The 18281-nt window shown below is 45.3% G+C and overlaps 1 protein-coding gene across 5 annotated transcripts in view; it reads left to right on the plus strand.

The window, feature by feature from the left end:
• The window catches only part of LOC131193319 (SRSF protein kinase 3-like), a 32766-nt gene extending 15774 nt beyond the window's left edge, over window positions 1–16992 (plus strand). For 2 of the 5 annotated variants that reach the window (XM_058173364.1, XM_058173368.1), the window contains exons 6-12: window positions 2439–2546; window positions 4785–4941; window positions 6590–6672; window positions 9599–9706; window positions 10831–10900; window positions 10992–11084; window positions 11689–15284. In XM_058173364.1, the coding sequence (XP_058029347.1) occupies window positions 2439–2546; window positions 4785–4941; window positions 6590–6672; window positions 9599–9706; window positions 10831–10900; window positions 10992–11084; window positions 11689–11873 (804 nt within the window). In that variant the 3' untranslated portion in view covers window positions 11874–15284. Of the gene's footprint in view, window positions 1–2438; window positions 2547–4784; window positions 4942–6589; window positions 6673–9598; window positions 9707–10830; window positions 10901–10991; window positions 11085–11688; window positions 15285–16897 lie in introns of those variants that run through there. The other 3 variants (XR_009153881.1, XM_058173365.1, XM_058173366.1) reach the window with 3 other exon arrangements.
• The last annotated feature ends 1289 nt before the right edge of the window (window positions 16993–18281 follow it).

An 18281-nucleotide genomic window follows, 5' to 3' on the forward strand; every position in this document is an offset into this window, starting at 1 on the left:
GGAAATTTTGAGTAGTTCGGAGAACCAATAAATACCACCTCTGATTGGCCCTGACCCCATCTATTCTCTGCCTCCCAAGTCCCAGCTGATTGGGAGGAAATGGGGATTTTGCAGTATCCTTCCCCTGGAGTGGGGTGGAATGGAGATTTTACAGTATCCTTCCCCTGCCACGCCCACCAAGCCATGCCACGCTTACCAAGCCACCCCCACAGAACCAGTAGTAAAAAAATTTGAAACCCACCATTGCCCTGTACCATTAGTGGGTTTCAATTTAGTTTGCTACTGGTTTGCTTCTGCACGTGCACACACCGTTTCTGCGCATATGCAGAAGCGTCCCGGGCGGGTGGACAGAGCCTCCTGCCACCGCCGCTACCAGTTCGCCCAACCCGGAGCAAACTGGTAGCAACCCACCACTGCCCTGTACCATTTCAGATGAATGGTTGTCCAATCTTTTCTTAAAAACCTCCAGTAATGGAGCATTCACAACTTAGAGCTGAACTTTGGCCTCAGTGACAACTAGATTCAAAGAGGCTGGACAACCATTTATCTGAAATGGTACAGGATTTGAGTTGTGGTGGCGCAGTGGTTAGAGTGCAGTACTGCAGGCTACTTCTGCTGACTGCCGGCTGCCAGCAGTTTAGCAGTTCAATCCTCAAGGTTGACTCATCCTTCCATCCTTCCATGGTGGGTGGTAAAATGAGGACCCAGATTTTTGGGGGCAATATGCTGACTCTGTAAACCACTTAGAGAGGGCTGTAAATCACTGTGAAGCAGTATATGAGTCAAAGTGCTACTGTTGTTTCCTGCTTGAGCAGAGGGTTGGACTAGAAGACCTCCAAGGTCTCCTCCAATTCTGTTATCCTGTTAAATTCTTATTCTACCACAAATTGTCCTCACTTGATGACTGTGGGCAAAGTGCTGTTGCCCATCTCATTTGTGAGGATAAAAGGCAGGAAGTCATCCTGATTGCTGCCCAGAAACTCATGGAGTGGGGTGGGGAAAAAAATAAAACAATCTAAGATTCCTAGATGATGATATATATATATGTTTTCTGACGTTTTCGCGGGTGTTTGTATGTAGGTCTTTCGTTATTCGGGTTTTCTCCCGCATAAAATTGGAAGTGTCTTGGCGACGTTTCGACGAAGTCTCATTCATCATCTTCAGGCTTCAGCTTCGTGCTTCTGGGAGCAATGTGTGATCGCAGCTGTTTCTTCCTTTTTAACTGCTAGTGGGGGTTTGAACTGATTGGGTGGGAGCTTGGCTGTTCTCTGATTGGATGGGGTTTTTTTTGTGCTCTGATTGGATGGGGGTGTGTCCTGTTTGGGTGGGGGCTTGGTTGTGCTCAGATTAGTCTGAGTTGCAGGGGGATTTGAGCTGGTGAGCTGCATTGCTGTTGTTTGGCTTCGTGTTTGTGGTCGTGCTACATCTTCATAGTGGGTGTCTGTCTGCTGTATGTATGGATTGGAGGGGTTTGAAATGGCTAATGTTGCAGCTGCGGTCTGGCTTCTGGTCCTTGGTCATGCTTCCTGATCAGTGTGGGTTTGGGTCTGCTTTCTGGGTGGATGTGTGGTGGTGACATCCTGTGTGGACCTCGTGAGTATGGGTCTGGTGTCATTCCTCGTGTTAGAGACTCGTTTGTCAATAAGGGTGGGTTTCCAAATGGCTGGTAGGCGGGAGGTATCATCTCGTTTGTTCATGCTGTGTGGGCGTTTTTCTATCTCGATGGCTTCTCTGATTATTCTGTTGTTAAAGTGTTCAGTTTTGGTGATAGTTCTGGTCTTTTTAAAGTCAATATCGTGTCCTGTGGTTTTAAGGTGTTGGACTAGGGAAGAAGTTGGTTCCTCTTTTTTGACTGAGTTCTTGTGTTCTTCAATGTGTGCACTTATTCTTCTGTTGGTTTGTCTGATGTATGTGGTGGGGCAGGCAGTGCATGGGATTTCATATACTCCTTGATTTTCTAACTCAATTTTGTCTTTGGGGTTTCTTAGGATGGTGGATATTTTTTGGTTTGTGCAGAATGCTGTCTTGATGTTATGTTTGTGGAGGATCGAAACGTCGCCAAGACACTTCCAATTTTACGCGGGAGAAAACCCATACAAAGACCTACATACAAACAAATATTGTTGTTGTTATCCACATCTCCCAGAAATAAAAGCCCCATTTATTTAGAGGGTTGAGAGAGAGAACTGACCACAGACAATGTCTTACAGCCTTAATTGTTGAGAACCAGAAAATGTAATTAAACTCTGCAAGACCCAAATGCCTTGCCTGGAGCAACCCATAGCCTTGGGTTTGCCCTTGACTGTCTCAGTTGACATTTTGTGGGGTACCATGCTAAAGTTCCCCTCCCATCTCCATGCTGCCCTCACGTCCCCCTTTTAGACCAACTTCAGCATTAGATGAACCTTCTCCGTTAGTGGATCCTTGACTTGGCCCCACATGTGTGCTTAGTGATGGAGCTGCTGGGACCTTCGCTGCAGGCTCTGCTGAGCATCCGAGGCTCCCAGGGCCTCCCTCTGCCCTTTGTCAAGAAGGCCATGCGCCAGGTGAGTAGAACTTCACTGGAGAGCTGAAAAACGAAAATGAGCATCGGTTGGGGAAGGGTGCACCAAGATCTGCGGAGTGGCAGATGTGGCATTGTGATTCAAGCGTCACCCCCCCCCCTTTGCGGGCATGTACACAATGGGTAGGGCTTCAGTCACAATACTACACCTTGCATTTGTAGGTTTGACACATAGACATGTATGGCACATAGTCATTCCCTAGAATCCTTATGGATTCTAGGTGGGTGCAGAGTCAGTACCAGTGGTGAAATGTAAAATTTATTGCTACCAGTTCTGTGGGCGTGGCTTGGTGGGAGAGGGTAATGTGACTGGGTGGGAATGACCAACTTTTTTTTTTTTACTTTTAAAAGCATTTTTTCTACAACCTCTTCGGCCGAAGAGGTTGTCAAAAAATGGTTTTAAAAGGTTCTGATGATCTCAGCTGAGTTGCCTGATCATGAGAGGCTTTTGTTATCTTTTAAAAGCATTTTTTTTGCCTTTAAAAGAAAAAAAAAGCTTCTGACGATCAGGCAACTCAGCTGGGATCGTCAGAGCCTTTTAAAAGCATTTTTTTACAACCACTTCGGCTGAAGAGGTTGTAGAAAAAATGCCTTTAAAATGCTCCAGCGATCCCAGCTGAGCCACACAATCATCAGAGGCTTTTCTTTTCTTTTAAAAGCATTTTTTTGGCGGAAGAAAAAATGCTTTTAAAAGTTTTTAAAAAAAATCTGATGATCGCATTGCTCAGCTGAGCATGGCGGGAGTGGGGGCAGGGATTTTTGCTACCAGTTCTCCGAACCACCCACCACCATCGCTACCAGATTGGGTGATCCAGTCCGAACCAGGAGCATTTAGGGTACCTGCAGTACCCTAAATTTTGTGGGATTTTACTGCCCGGAGGGGCTATCTGGTTGCCTATTCTTCTCTTCTCGCCCTGTGGAATGGAAACACCTTCTAGTACAGAGGTCCCCAATCCCTGATCCATGGACTGCTACCGATCCACAGCCAGTTGGAAAGCGGGCCACGCAAGTGGCAAATGAGCGCACAAAGCTCCATTTGTTGCGCATGTGCAGGATTAGATTGCGCACGCTAAACCATCTCCTCCCACCCCTGGCTGCTACCTCTACTGCTGGTTCACGGAGCTGAAAAGTTGGGGACTGTGTTGTAGTAGATTCACCACTGAGGACAAGGTATCAAGGTATGAGCCGCGGTGGTGCAGTGGTTAGATTGCAGTACTGCAGGCTACTTCTGCTGACTGCCGGCTGCCTACAATTTGGCAGTTCAAATCTCACCAGGCTCAAGGTTGACTCAGCCTTCCATCCTTCCGAGATGGATAAAATGAGGACCCAGATTGTTGGGGGCAATAGCCTGACTCTGTACACCGCTTACAGATGGCTGTAAAGCATTTTGAAGTGGTGTATAAGTCTAAGTGCTATTGCTATTTGCTATCTCTGCTCAACATTGGTTATCTGCACAGGGATGAGACGGTGTTTTATTCACATGTTGTGCTGATCCTGAATTTGTTTAAATCATAATTGGCATAATTCCCTCCACAGGCTAAACTATAAGCAACAGCTAGCGAACCACAACGACCATGTCAAAACCAATCAATCAGCTACTTTATGGCTTTTAGGTCTAAAGCTAGCCACCAATGGGAAAAAGCCAGGACTCTGGACGGCCATTTTAAACCTGCTTTCCCTCCATCGGAATCAGAGGCTTGAGAAGAAACAATTTAAACCCGAAGAAATTTTCAGAAATAAACAGAGGCAACCCTTTTCTAGTCAACTCTGGGACATACCAGTCTAGAGCAGGGGTCTCCAACCTTGGCAGCTTTAAGCCTGGAGGACTTCAATTCCCAGAATTGCAAAGCTGGCTGGGGAATTCTGGGAGTTTTTTGTTTTTTTTTTGTTTACATTTATACCCCGCCCTTCTCCGAAGACTCAGGGCGGCTTACAGTGTAGTTGAAGTCCTCCAGGCTTAAAGTTGCCAAGGTTGGAGACCCCTGGTCTAGAGCATAGAAATAAAACAGAGTTAGACATGATTAGTCTTTGGGTGGTTAAAAGCTAGACTGGGCAGCCAAAGAAAGGCAAACCACTGTTATCCTGTGGCCAAGGAAATTATATACCCTACCAGGGATCATTGCCAAGGATCAAGGCTGGCCTGTGAGTCTTTTATCTCGACCTTGTGTATCAGTGGATAGAATTTGTGCCAGTGACCGCCTTTCGCATCTGGTTAATGCAGATCCTCCAAGGTTTACATTTCCTGCACACGGAATGTCGCATCATCCACACAGACATCAAACCTGACAACATCCTGCTGTATGTTACCAAAGAAAGCCTGCACAACATAGTTGCTTTGCAACACAGCCTGGGAGTAAACCACAAACCCAGGACAGGAGGTACGGCAAGTTTGGCCTTGGGAAACAACTGGGAAATGGGGTAGCAATTTGTAAGAAGCATGTGCTCCCTCAGGAATTTCAGAAGATCCCTATAGGGCAGGGGTGTCGAACTCAATTTCATTGAGGGCTGCATCAGGGTTGTGTTTGACCTCGGGGAGAAGGGGTATGGCCAGGTGGGCATGGCCAGTGTGGACGTGGCCAGCTTGATGTCACTTGTGTCTCGGCTACCTGTGGTGGCCCGGGCTCCGTTTTCACTGGCAGAGGCACTGCAGGCTGGTTCCAAGTAGGGAAGAAAGACACTGGAAACATGGAGACTGCTGGGAAAGATGGTTTTTAACGGTGGACAGGACCACACGGTTTGAGGTCCTAGGGGAAAAAGGGAAGAGATGCTCAGAGTGCCCCGGTTTTATGCCTTCTCTGGGCTTTTGAATTTGAGCTTGGATTCTGATTGGTTGTCAGACTCCCATGGGGCCATGCAGGAGTAACTTTGTAGGTTGTCTATGTCCCAGGCTTGGTTGAGCCTTGCTGGGTGATGATGTAATGAAGGGGCTTTGGGCAATTCCTACTATGGCTCTGCCTGAAGGAGGTAGATCTTTGTTATGTAGAATAGACTGGCCTAGATCTTAATGGCCCATTGACAAAGGCGGGGTGGGGGGGCTGAGTTTCTGCCTCCCTTTTAGGGGAAATATTCTGCTCTCTTAATATTTCCTAAATTATCTCATTTTCCTAGGAGATGGGTGGGTGCTAACTTCCCACAGTTGAATACATCTTTGGCCACCAGGGACCCCCGCTTTGATTTCTGGAATCTCCTAAGATTCTAAGTAACGAGGATTCATTACGTATTTACATTTATTGCATACATATTGTGTATTTGCCCTCGGCTGAACTCAAGGTGGAATAATGGCTTGCCATCTGAAAGACGTGGTTCAGAAAGGGGAGGGACAGAGGAAAACAAATCAAGTTTGAAATCCTTTTCTGCATGGCGAAGATAAAGGCAGAAAAGCCAGTTCGGGATGGGGACAGTTTAACGGCAGCCGGTCCCACCTGAAACGCAGTAGGACCAGGCGCTAGGAAAAAGAGGGTTTGGTTAGGTGATTGTAGCCATCGCCTTGATGTTTTGGCCCTTCCTCTGCAGATGCCCCAACTACAGCCACTGTCCGCTTTGGAAGCCATATTAGGCCGGAAGTTTCCATGCTGCCACTTTCTCATGTGTGGGAAAACAGGAGGGGGGGATTTAGTAGTGGGTTTGTCTTTAGCATTCTTCTTGTCGGTCAAGGTCAGGCCGATCCTGCATCTGGAGGAGGAGGGGTCGGAGTGCTGTCTCGAGATGGGACGGTTGGCGATTGGAGCATGTGATCGACATAAGGATTGAGCGGATGGTTTTGGGAGATTTTGATTTACTGAGGGAAAACCCGGACCTCTCAGATTAGGGTTTTCCCAGATGTGCCAGTTTACCTATCCTAGTAAATAGAACTTTGAAAGATGCTCGCTTCGGAGTTTTTACTTGGAGTGGGGTTTTTTTCTGGAAAACTGACAGCCACAACTGGGGCTGATGCTACCATATAACAGATATGAACAGGGGTTGGATCTGCAGCTGGAACTCCAAGAAAGATCTTCACCTGGTTTTGTTTGTGTGGCTTTGTTCTAGACAGCCCAGCAGCTCTTCTGGACTGCGGCAACCTAATGAAAATGGGAGTGAAAATTGCAGACCTGGGAAGTGCATGCTGGACCGTGAGTCTATACCAGCCTCTCCTCTTATGCTAACTTCTTTTTCCCCACATCTGAAAGTGCAGAACCCTTTGAGTGGATTCACACCTTGTGCTATGGCATGGTGCATTGGATCATATTTATTATTATTATTTATTTATTTATTTAAATTTTTATACCGCCCTTCTCCCGAAGGACTCAGGGCGGTGTACAGCCAAGATTAAAACAATTAAATATACAAAATTAAAATATCAATTAAAATACATATTCAATAATGGCCAAATTAAAACCGTCAAATTGACCCAGACTAAAATACCCCATATAAAATTACTAAAAAATTCAAAATTTGAAAATTTAAATATCAAGCCAGTCCCGCTTGGATAAATAAATAAGTTTTCAATTCACGGTGAAAGGTCCGAAGGTCAGGTAGTTGGCGCAAACCGGGGGGAAGTTCGTTCCAGAGGGTAGGTGCTCCAACAGAGAAGGCCCTTCCCCTGGGGGCCGCCAGCCGACATTGCTTGGCGGACGGCACCCTGAGAAGACCCTCTCTGTGAGAGCGTCATAACCAGTGGTGGGATTCAAATTTTTTTACTACCGGTTCTGTGGGTGTGGCTTGGTAGGCGTGGCATAGCATGGCTTGGTGGCCGTGGCTTGGTGGGCGTGGCAGGGGAAGGATACTGTAATATCTCCATTCCCACCCCCTTCCAGGGGAAGGTTGCTGCAAAATCCCCATTCCCACACCCCTCCAGGGGAAGGTTGCTGCAAAATCCCCATTCCCACACCCCTCCAGGGGAAGGTTGCTGCAAAATCCCCATTCCCACACCCCTCCAGGGGAAGGTTGCTGCAAAATCCCCATTTCCTCCCAATCAGCTGGGACTCGGAGGCAGAGAATAGATGGGGGTGGGGCCAGTCAGAATTTTTACTCCCAGTTCTCCAAACTACTTAAAATTTCCACTACCGGTTCTCCAGAACTGTCAGAATCTGCTGAAACCCACCTCTGATCATGACCTAATAATCCACAAGTGGCTGGACCCACAGAACCCTGTAAGCTATAAGTTTACTGGTCACAATGTCTTAGATCCCTGAGGTGACTTGGTGACTAGAACTTGTCAGTTCTGGCTACAAACCAACTTAAAAAGAGAGAGAGAAGAGACTAGACTAGACTAGACTAGACTAGAAAGAATAAATGCGTTTTCAGCTCACGGCGAAAAGTCCGAAGATCAGGCATTTGGCGTAAACCAGTAGCTGCCATTTTGGGGGCATGCCATTTTTAAAAATTACATTTGTACAGGAAGTCCTCGACTTAGCAACCATTTCCTTTTGTGACCATTTGAAGTTCCAACAGCACTGGAAAAAAAGCCACGTTCGGTCCTCTACTTATGACCTTTCCAGCATCTCCACGGCCGTGTGATCTAAATTCGGGCTCTTGGCACGCATTTACCACTGTTGCAGCATCCCAGGGTCATCTTATCATTCTTTGCAACTTGCCTGGTTTCTGAGAAGGAAAGTCAAGGGTGGTGGAGGGGAGCCAGATTCTCTTAACAACGGTGGCAAAAAGGTTGCAAAATTGAATGTGACTCACTTAACACCAGTCTTGCTTGGCAATGGAAATCCTGGTCCCAGTTGTCACAAGCCAAGGACTTTTTTATCGTTCTCAACCTATCAAAAAACTAACTGGGTTAGTTTTTTAAGTTTATGGGTTTTTAATGGGTTTTATTTCTAAATTTTAATTCTGGCCAATTTAATAAGTCTTTTAATAGTATTTTAATTGTATTTATAGTTTATTATGTATTTTTACTTGGCTGTGAACCGCCCTGAGTCCTTCGGGAGAAGGGCGGTATACAAATTTAAATAAATAAATAAATAAATAAATAAATAAATAAATCAGTAATCAGTGCCACTGCAGGTAGTCCTCGACTTGCAACAGTTCATTTAGTGACTGTTCAAAGTTACGACGGCACAGAAAAATGTGACTCACGATCGTTTTTCACACTTACGCCTGTTGCTGCAGCCCCAATGGTCACGTGATCAAAATTCACACACATGGCAACGGACTCCTATTTATGACCGTTGCAGTGTCCTGGGGTCACGTGATCACTTTTGCGACCTTCTTATAATCAAAGTCAGCGGGCAAGCCGGATTCGCTTAACAACCGTGTTACTAACTTTGCAACTTTGAAAATTCACTTAACGACAGTGGCAAGACAGGTTGTAAAATGGGGTAAAATTCACATAACAACTGTCTCACTTAGCAACAAAAATTTTGGGCTCAATTGTTTGTCATATGTCAAGGACAACCTGTAGTTGCCCATGAATTTCAGTATTGCTTAGAAGCGCTTAGGAGTGAAAGTTAGGATAGCTGTTGGATAGCGATAGCACTTAAGACTTATATACCATTCCATAGTACTTTACAGCCTTCTCTAAGTGGTTTACAGAGTCAGCCTATTGCCCCCAACAATTTGGGTCCTCCTTTTACCGACCTTGGAAGGATGGAAGGCTGAGTGAACCTTGAGCCGGTCAGGACTGAACTGCTGGCAGTCGGCAGAGATAGCCTGCAATGCTGCCTTATACCACCGCACCACCATGGTTAGAATCCTGCTTCCATCTTTAGAAACTTCTATCACTTACAATACATGCTTACTCTGAAATAAATCTATTAACTATGTTAATGGAACGTCTGCTGAGGTTTGCAGCCTTAGTCGTCTTTTCTCGTAACTAAGAAAATCTAAACACTTCTGCCTTCCTTCAAACAGATGGCTCCCGAGCTTAACGCCACGAATAAATAAATTTGGTGTTCTTTGAGGATCTTCCAGGGCAAATGATCCTGTCTAAGCACACCCAGTCCTTGGGCCGGTTCATGGTTGGGTTACTAAGACATCACTCAGATCTAAAGGGGTGCGTGAGAATCCACCCTCAATATCTCAATTGTTTGTTTGTTTTTCCTGTTTCAGTATAAACCGTTCTCCAAAAAGATCCAGACCCAGCCCTACAGAGCTGTGGAGGTTCTCCTTGGATTAGATTACAGCACCCCAGCAGATATTTGGAGCGCAGCCTGTTTGGTAGGACCAGACTCCTGGATCATCTTTGTAGCAGAAACATGATGGTGGATACTAGCCTGTGGAATTTCAGCCTGTCTGTTTAGAGCTGAACCTGGGAGATAAGCTGATTACTGGAGATAAGACGTTGGTGGCCAGTCCCTGGAATGTCTTTTTTTTATTTAGTCTTATTTTCAATGTACAGCCAGTCCTTAATTTACAACTGGTTGCTTGGTGCCCTACCTGAAAAAGAGGATTTACGAACCAGATCTGAAGTTCTGTAATGGGCAGGCAGGTTCCATTATGGTCATAACTAGAGGACTACCTGTCATTGTCAGATCTCTCTGGGTACATTGAGAGAATATATCTGCTGAAAAAAACTTCACACTGGCAACAGGAAGGGCATCCGGTCAGTAAACACTCAGCTCCATTCAGTTGCCCAGACTCCACCCCACAAGGGATTATGGGGTCGTTAAAAGAGGATGAGATGATGACAGTGTCTTGTAGTCACATGGACACAATTTGCGACCTTCCCAGCCAGTTTCCAATAAGCAAAGTCAGTTGGGGAAGCCGGCTTTCTCGTAATGACTGGGTGATTTACTTAGCCACAAGGTTTAAAAGCCACGTAAAAGTGGTTATAAAACCAGAGTCAATCCGATGATGACTTGCTTTATGACTGCGCCGACTTACATCCGAAATTCCGGTCCCATTTGTGGTCATACGTCAAGGACTATTGGTTCCTCATTACAAAACGAAGGATTGAAAAAACAGATCTCTACCCTGGTTAGCTTCTTCTCGGACCTTGCGACAGTGACATATCGACTTTCCTCCAGTCTGTGACATTGATATATTGCTTGGGCAGGTAATCTAATCTATAAAAAGGATAAGACAGCCCTGGCCTGCTCAACCCTTTGATATGCAGACAGGAGGGTCAGTTTAGAGTTTAAAAAAGAAATGAGGGCTGCACTAAAAAGCCTTTTGTTTTCTTCTTGTCCTTGGTGTACACATAATTTCTGGGAAATGCAACCTTTTTTTTTCTGCCTGTAAACTTTTGCATTACACGAACCGCAGATATGCGTTGCTGGGTATTGTTTCTATTATTTGAATTGGCTTATAGCTGATTGATTCAAGGCTCGTTCGTCTCCTAGGCTTTTGAACTGGCAACTGGAAAGCACCTTTTCATACCTCAAGCCGGCCAGCATTTTTCCAGAGATGAGGGTAGGTCCACCATTGTGCGCACGGCCTCTTTGGCGAGCTCATTCCTCCCACCTAAACCTACATATCTGGCTCTGCTTTCTATGCTTTGCAGATCATGTGGCTCGGATCATTGAACTCCTGGGCAAAATCCCACCCAAAATTGCTTTGCTTTGGCAGCAGACGTCAACTTTCTTCAGCAGGCAAGGTGAGGATACCAGGATAGAGACAGGAAGCTGTGATTCCCATCCACCCCCCTTCCTGGCATTTACAAGATGCCCCCAAGGGTGGGCTTCAAACATTTTAGCAAGGGGTTCTCTGCCCAGTTGCTGGCTGGGTGTGGCCATGGTGAGCGTGGCCCCCCACAGCAGGGGGTGGGAGGTGTTTTTGCCCTCCCCGAGGCTTTCCTTGAGTGAGAGCAAAAATGGCCTCCCCAGGCTCTGGAGGCCTCTGGAGGCCTTCCTGAGCTTCCGGTAGGCCTGTTTTTCGCCCTCCCCGAGCCTTTGCGCGCACCCTGCACTTACCTGCATCCAAAATGGGCTGCGTGGGGACTCCTGGGAGGGGAGGGGAGGGGTGGGAGGGGCCAACCAGGAGTGGGATTTGAGGGTTCTCCAAACTGCACAGAATCTTAGCTAGAGGTTCTCCTGAACCTCTGCGAACCGCCAGCAGCCGACCCATGGACGTTCCTTCTGTAACCCCATCCAAATCCAATATTATATTTGGCACGGTTGCTAGTGGCCTAAAACTTGCAAAGCCTGGACAACATTTCGGTAACGGCCACCTAACTGCTTCTTCTTCGTCTCCTTTGGCAGGGGCTCTTCTCCGGATGTCCTGGATCTCTTTCTACGACCTCCATCACATCCTCATTGATAAATACAGCTGGCCAAAGCCTCAGGCCACCCACTTCGCCAGTTTCGTCCTGCCCATGCTGGAGTATGCCCCAGAACGACGGGCACGGGCTGAGAAATGCCTTCAACACCCCTGGCTCAGCCACTAGGGCTGCGTCTTCCGGCTGCCCTTCCAGCAGAGATATAGGTAGTCCTCGACTTACAACATTCATTCAGTGACTGCTCGAAGTCATAACAGCACTGGAAAAAAAGTGACTTGTGACCATTTTTCGCACTCGTTTGCAGCATGGTTACGTGATCAAAATTTGGACACTTGGCAACCGGCTCATAATTATGATAGTTGCAGTGTCCTGGAGTCACATGATCACCTTTTGTGACCTTTGGACAGGCAAAGTCAATGGGAAAGCCAGATTCACTTAACAACCGCATCGCTAATTTAACAGTTGTTAAGTGAGCCACTTAACAACTGTGGCAAGAAAGCGCAAAAAATGGAGCAAAACTTAACAACTCCCTTGTTTAACGAAGGAAATTTGGGGCTCACTTGTGGTCCTAAGTCAAGGACTACCTGTATGGAAAAAGCAGGCAAATATCCCCTACAAAACAATTTCTTAGGACCAAACTAGCTATGATAGCTGTGTGAATTCAGTTTCCCTTTTAAGATAAGGTCTACTGTAGCTTTCCAGTAAAAAAGAGTAAAGCAATAGATACTTTTTTTCTTTAGGCCATAGTCTTCCAAGCACTTTCTTTGAAACCAAAACAGGTTTGGAAAGGAAAGGATGGGTGGTTTCAGATAGAGGCATTTTAATGCCATCAATCACAATCAAGCCATTCTAGCATCTCTTCTGCAATGTTTTTTTCTTGGGAAGAAAAATGACAAAAGTCGTAGGAACAACAAGGGAGGTTTACAAAGAGGAGATATTCTGTCAAAAAAATCTATGGCTGAGCCAACCGCAAAGTTTTATTTTTAAAAAAGGAGGAGGGGAAATAATTAAATTTGCTCTTTCTCACTTTCCATGGTTCTTGATCTGCCCTAAGTTCCTCAAGGTTGTAATATACATACCGAAACACATCGTTAACTACGTTTACAAACTTAAATATCATTACTAGTTTTTTTTTTATACATTGGGATGGAGGCCAACCACATTATGGCTAATTAATCTCAGACAAGGGACATGGTGGCTCAGTGGCTAAGACGCTGAGCTTGTCGATCAAAAGGTCGGCAGTTCACCGGTTCGAATCCCTAGTGGTGCATAACGGGGTGAGCTCCCGTTACTTGTCCCAGCTTTTACTAATTTAGCAGTTCGAAAGCACGTAAAAAATGCAAGTAGAAAAATAGGGACCACCTTTGGTGGGAAGGTAACAGCGTTCCATGCACCTTTGGCATCTAGTCATGCCGGCCACATGATTATGGAGATGTCTTTGGACAGCACTGGCTCTTTGACTTTGAAACTGAGATGAGCACTGCCCCCTAGAGTCGGGAACGACTAGCACATATGTGCGAGGGGATCCTTTACCTTTACCTAATCTTGGACAATCTTTGCTAGAGTGAGAAGTTTTCCTTTGTGGGTTAGTTCAGTGTTCAACTGTTCTGACACAAAGAAGAAGAAGCAAACCTATTCTGCGAAGCCCCTGAGGGCAGGACAAAGAGTAACACACAGAAAGTTTTCAAAGAGAGGAAAGTTTTCAAAGAGAGATCCAATCTAGAATTACCGTATATACTCGAATATAAGCCGATCCGAGTATAAGCCGAGGTCCCCAATTTTACCCCAAAAACTGGGGTAAACTGGGGACTCGAGTATAAGCCGAGGGTGGGAAATGAGGCACCTACCGGTTGGGGAAACCCTCCCTCCCTCAGCTGAGAAGGCTGGCGGCTCCCCCGCCCCGCCCTCTCACTGCACCGGCAGGGCTTCAGTCCGGTAAAATGTGAAAAAAAGAAAAAAAAAAAAACTCGAGTATAAGCCGTATATACTCGAGTATAAGCCGAGGGGCTTAAAAAAAAAAAACTTGAGTATAAGCCGTATAGACCCGAGTATAAGCCGAGGGGACGTTTTTCAGCACAAAAAATGTGCTGAAAAACTCGGCTTATACTCGAGTATATACGGTAAGTAGAAACTTCCTGACAGTTACAACAATTAATCAGTGGAACGACTTGCCTCCAGAAGTTCTGAATGCTCCAACACTGGAAGATTTTAAGAAGCGATTGGACAGCCATTTGTCTGAAGTGGTGTAGGGGTTCCTGCCTAAGCAGGGGGTTGGACTGGAAGACCTCCAAGGTCCCTTCCAACTCTGTTATTCTCTATTCTGATGGCTGGGAAGTTTTTATTTTTAATGGCATTACAGCTAATCTGCTTTGTACACAGAAACCTTCTGTATCAAACTTACAGAAACACCCTCATGCTATGATACTTAAGAAAGAGATTGCATTTGCCTAGAATGCAGTGAAGAGGTTTCTGTTGCAACCGCACGGCTCTATAAAAGTTCTACAGGGAGTCCTCCACTTATGACTGGATTCCCCTTATGGTCTCATGACCCACATTCTGGACACTCAGCAACCAGCCCACATCTACAACCGTTTGCAGGGTCCCACAGTCATGTGATTGCGATTTACAACAATTAAACTGGTGTTTACTTAAAAGTTTCTGGCAAAAAAAAAAAAAAAGCCCCATAACCAACAATGGTTTCGCTTAGCAACTGCCACGTTTGCTAAATGACCGTGATTTTATTTAAAAAATTGTAAAATCGAGGGTGGTCACATGGTGATTCGCTTAACAACCGTCATGATGGTCATTGAGACTGCAATTTTGTAAGGCATAAGCCGAGGACTACTTATATCTATCCTCACCCACAATCTATCTTATATTGTAGGAGGAGAACCCATCATCAAAAAATAGAAATCTTATAGCATCCTTTCCGACTAATCAATCTTATTAAAAGGCCTGAACTGTTCTGAGCTTCACTGTACTTTATCTGATGCATAGAGCAGCTAGACTCCTGTAGGGTTTCAATTGCGATAACCGTGGTGGCGCAGTAGTTAGAATGCAGTATTGCAGGCCAGCAGTTCGATCCTGAGCAGTTCAAGGTTGACTCAGCCTTCCATCCTTCCGAGATGGGTAAAATGAGGACCCAGATTGTTCGGGGGGCAATATGCTGACTCCGTAAACTGTATAGAGAGGGCTGTAAAGCACTGTGAAGAGGTATATAAGTCTAAGTGCTATTGCTATATAAGTCTAAATGGTATTGTTATACTGAGATGAGACGGGAAGACAGATTGGATGTGCAGGTTTCATGAGAGGTAGATTAGGCATACCTTTATCAATTCACCTTTGTACTTGTTGAAAAGCCATTGTGTTGTGTTGGTAAGCATTTTTCTGTTCCTGCTAATTTTGTGTGTTTCCCAGAATTTCTGATATCTCCATCTGTACTCTTCCCTGATTTAACATGTTGGTTTCAATTAATGTGGAAAAAAAATAGCCTTATTAAAGATCAATAACTCATAATGTGAATCCAACATAACGACTAATGGAAAGGGATGTAACAAAACGATTACTAGCCTTACCATGATCTCCCTTACCTTTCTCTGAACCAATCCTCTCTTTCTGCCATTTTCTTCTGCGACATTCAGAGCAGTTTGTTCCCCTTCCTTTAAAGAGTTTTCTACATTTTTGTGACGATGTCTAGATCCCTATCTCACAGGAACTTCTCTTTCTTTCCATGCAAGCCAGAGGTGAAATTCAGCCGGTTCTATCCAGCTCAGGCGAACTGGTAGCGGCGGCTGCGGGAGGCCCCGCCCGGCCAGACATTATGACGTCGCTTTTTTGCAACGATTCTAAGCCTCTGCACATGCGCAGAAGGCTTTGTGCATGCGCAGAAGGCTTTGCACATGTGCAGGCTTTGCACATGCACAGACAATGGCACACGCACATTTGTGAATCGGTAGGGAAGGAAAGTGAATTGCAAGCCCCGTATCACAATCACATAGAGATGGCTTAAAATACACTACTCCTCAGTCTGATTGTGATGTAGTTCAAAATATGACTTGCTTGTCTACCGTAATGCAAGATACAGCCTGTCCTCAACTTACAACAGTTCATTTAGAGCCCATTCAAAGTTACATTGGGAACTGAAAAAAAAACTGACTCATGACTGTTTTTCAAACTTACGACCGTTGCAGCATCTCCGTGGCCGCGTGATCCAAATTCAGATTCTTGGCAACTGGATCATATTTATGACTGTTGCAATGTCCTGGGCTCCTGTGAACATATTTTGCAATATTCTGATGAGCAAAGTCAACGGGAAAAGCCAGATTCACTTAACAACTGTCTTACTAACAACTGCAGTGAGTCACTTAACAACTATGGCAGGAAAGGTTGTAAAATGGGGAAAAATTCACTTAACAAATGTCTCATTTAGGAAAGTAAATTTCAGGCTCAATTGTGGTTGTACGTCGAGGACTACGCGTAAACACTAATGACCCAGTAACTTGGCTCTTTTAAGACTAGTGGAGTTCAACTTTGCTGGCTGAGGAACTCTGGGAGTTGAAGTCCACAAGTCTTAAAAGAGCCAGGTTTGCAGACCCCTGCACTAACTCATAGAAGTGAGAAACAGATTGATGATCTTTTTATTATAAGAACCAAGGGAAGAAGAACATGTGGGCAACAAAAGATGACAACTCTTGAAGCAAATGAACCATAATTAAGTTGTAACAAAGGAGTATTTGCCAAAGTTCTTGAACTATAAAGAATTACATGGAGAGAGAAATCACTCTGTAATTAAGAATCCATGATCCTGATCTCAGTTTTGCTGCTGCTGCCCTCCTTCCAAGACTTTCCCATAGCTTTGAATAGAATAGAATAGAATAGAATAGAATAGAATAGAATAGAATAGAATAGAATAGAATAGAATTTTTATTGGCCAAGTGTGATTGGACACACAAGGAATTTGTCTTGGTGCATATGCTCTCAGTGTACATAAAAGATACGTTCATCAAGGTACAACATTTACAACACAATTGATGGTCAATATATCAATATAAATCATAAGGATTGCCAGCAACAAGTTTTGGCATTTTTGGCATCTTTCCTTTCCAATTTACACCCCCTCACATCGTGCATGTTGCATACATGACAATGTGCATATATATATATATATATATATATTTGTTTTCCTATCCCAGCATGACCTACTTTCCAATCCCGCTTAAGGGACCTTCCAGTTCTGTCTGGCCCCAGGCTGTTTTCAACCGGCAACTGGCTGCGAGGTCATAAGAAGTGCAGTTCTGGCGTTCCATGTCTGAAATGAGAAGTGACAGGATTCATCGGAGAACTCATCCCTTTTATCCATTGGAGCAGTTGGGAGGGATCTACTCGATGCTGAAGTAAAATACACGGCAGTCATGATCATTACTTAAGAATGAGCTGCAGTATTAATGCCGGGATCTAAGGTTGAGCCAAAGACTGGGTTTGCGCTTTGCAATAAATCACAGCTTAACCATGGTTTACTGGATAACTGCGAATTGTAAAGTCATTCATTTGAGGCAACGCACCCTGGAATACAAAATTTGTGTTTGACATTAAGCCAGAAGCAAGCAAATTTCACATGGCTTAGCGTGATGCCAAACCCTGAATCTACCGGTTGTGTTCATAACTACATGTTGGTAGCCAAACAAAATAAATTATAATAGGACAAGATTCATAAGGGATTAGAACTGGAGAAATTTCCGGACAGTGAGAACAATTAATCAATGGAACAACTTGTCTCCAGAAGTTGTGTGTGCCCCAATACTGGAAGTTTTTAAGAAGGGTTTGGGCAACCATTTGTCTGGAACGGTATAGGGCCGTGATGGTGAACCTATGGCATGCGTGCCAGAGGTGGCACACAGTGCCCTCTCTCTGACCTGCCGCCCCAGTTCATCTCCATTGTGCATGTACGCGCACCTCCTGCCAGCCAGCTGGTCTTTGCATCTCTGCCAGGCATGTGCAAGGGGCAGGGTGCGTGCAGGGGTCATCCACGCATGCGTGGGGGGGCCAGGGTGTGTGCCCAGGAGCCCCGAATGCATTGCATTTTGGGGTTCGGGCGTGTGCGCGTGCACACACTTTGGACACTCAGTCCAGAAAAGGTTAGCCATCACGGGTATAGGGATTCCTGCCTGAGTAGGGGATTCGACTAGAAGACCTCCAAGGCAGTGGTGGGTTTCAAATTTTTTTACTACCGTTTCTGTGGGTGTGGCTTGGTGGGAGTGGCTTGGTGGGCATGGCAGGGGAAGGATACTGTAAAATCTCCATTCCCACCCCACTCCAGGGGAAGGTTACTGCAAAATCCCCATTTCCTCCTGATCAGCTGGGACTCGGGAGGCAGAGAATAGATGGGGGTGGGGCCAGTCAGAATTTTTACTATCGGTTCTCCAAACTACTCAAAATTTTCACTACTGGTTCTCCAGAACTGGTCAGAACCTGCTGAAACCCACCTCTGATGCTAAGGCCCCTTCCAACTCTGTTACTCTGTTACCTTTCATATAAAGACAGATTGAATTATTTGGAGTTTTCTTAATTTAGAAGAAA

This window comes from Ahaetulla prasina, chromosome 2 (assembly GCF_028640845.1).
Source record: "Ahaetulla prasina isolate Xishuangbanna chromosome 2, ASM2864084v1, whole genome shotgun sequence".
NCBI lineage: Eukaryota > Metazoa > Chordata > Lepidosauria > Squamata > Colubridae > Ahaetulla > Ahaetulla prasina.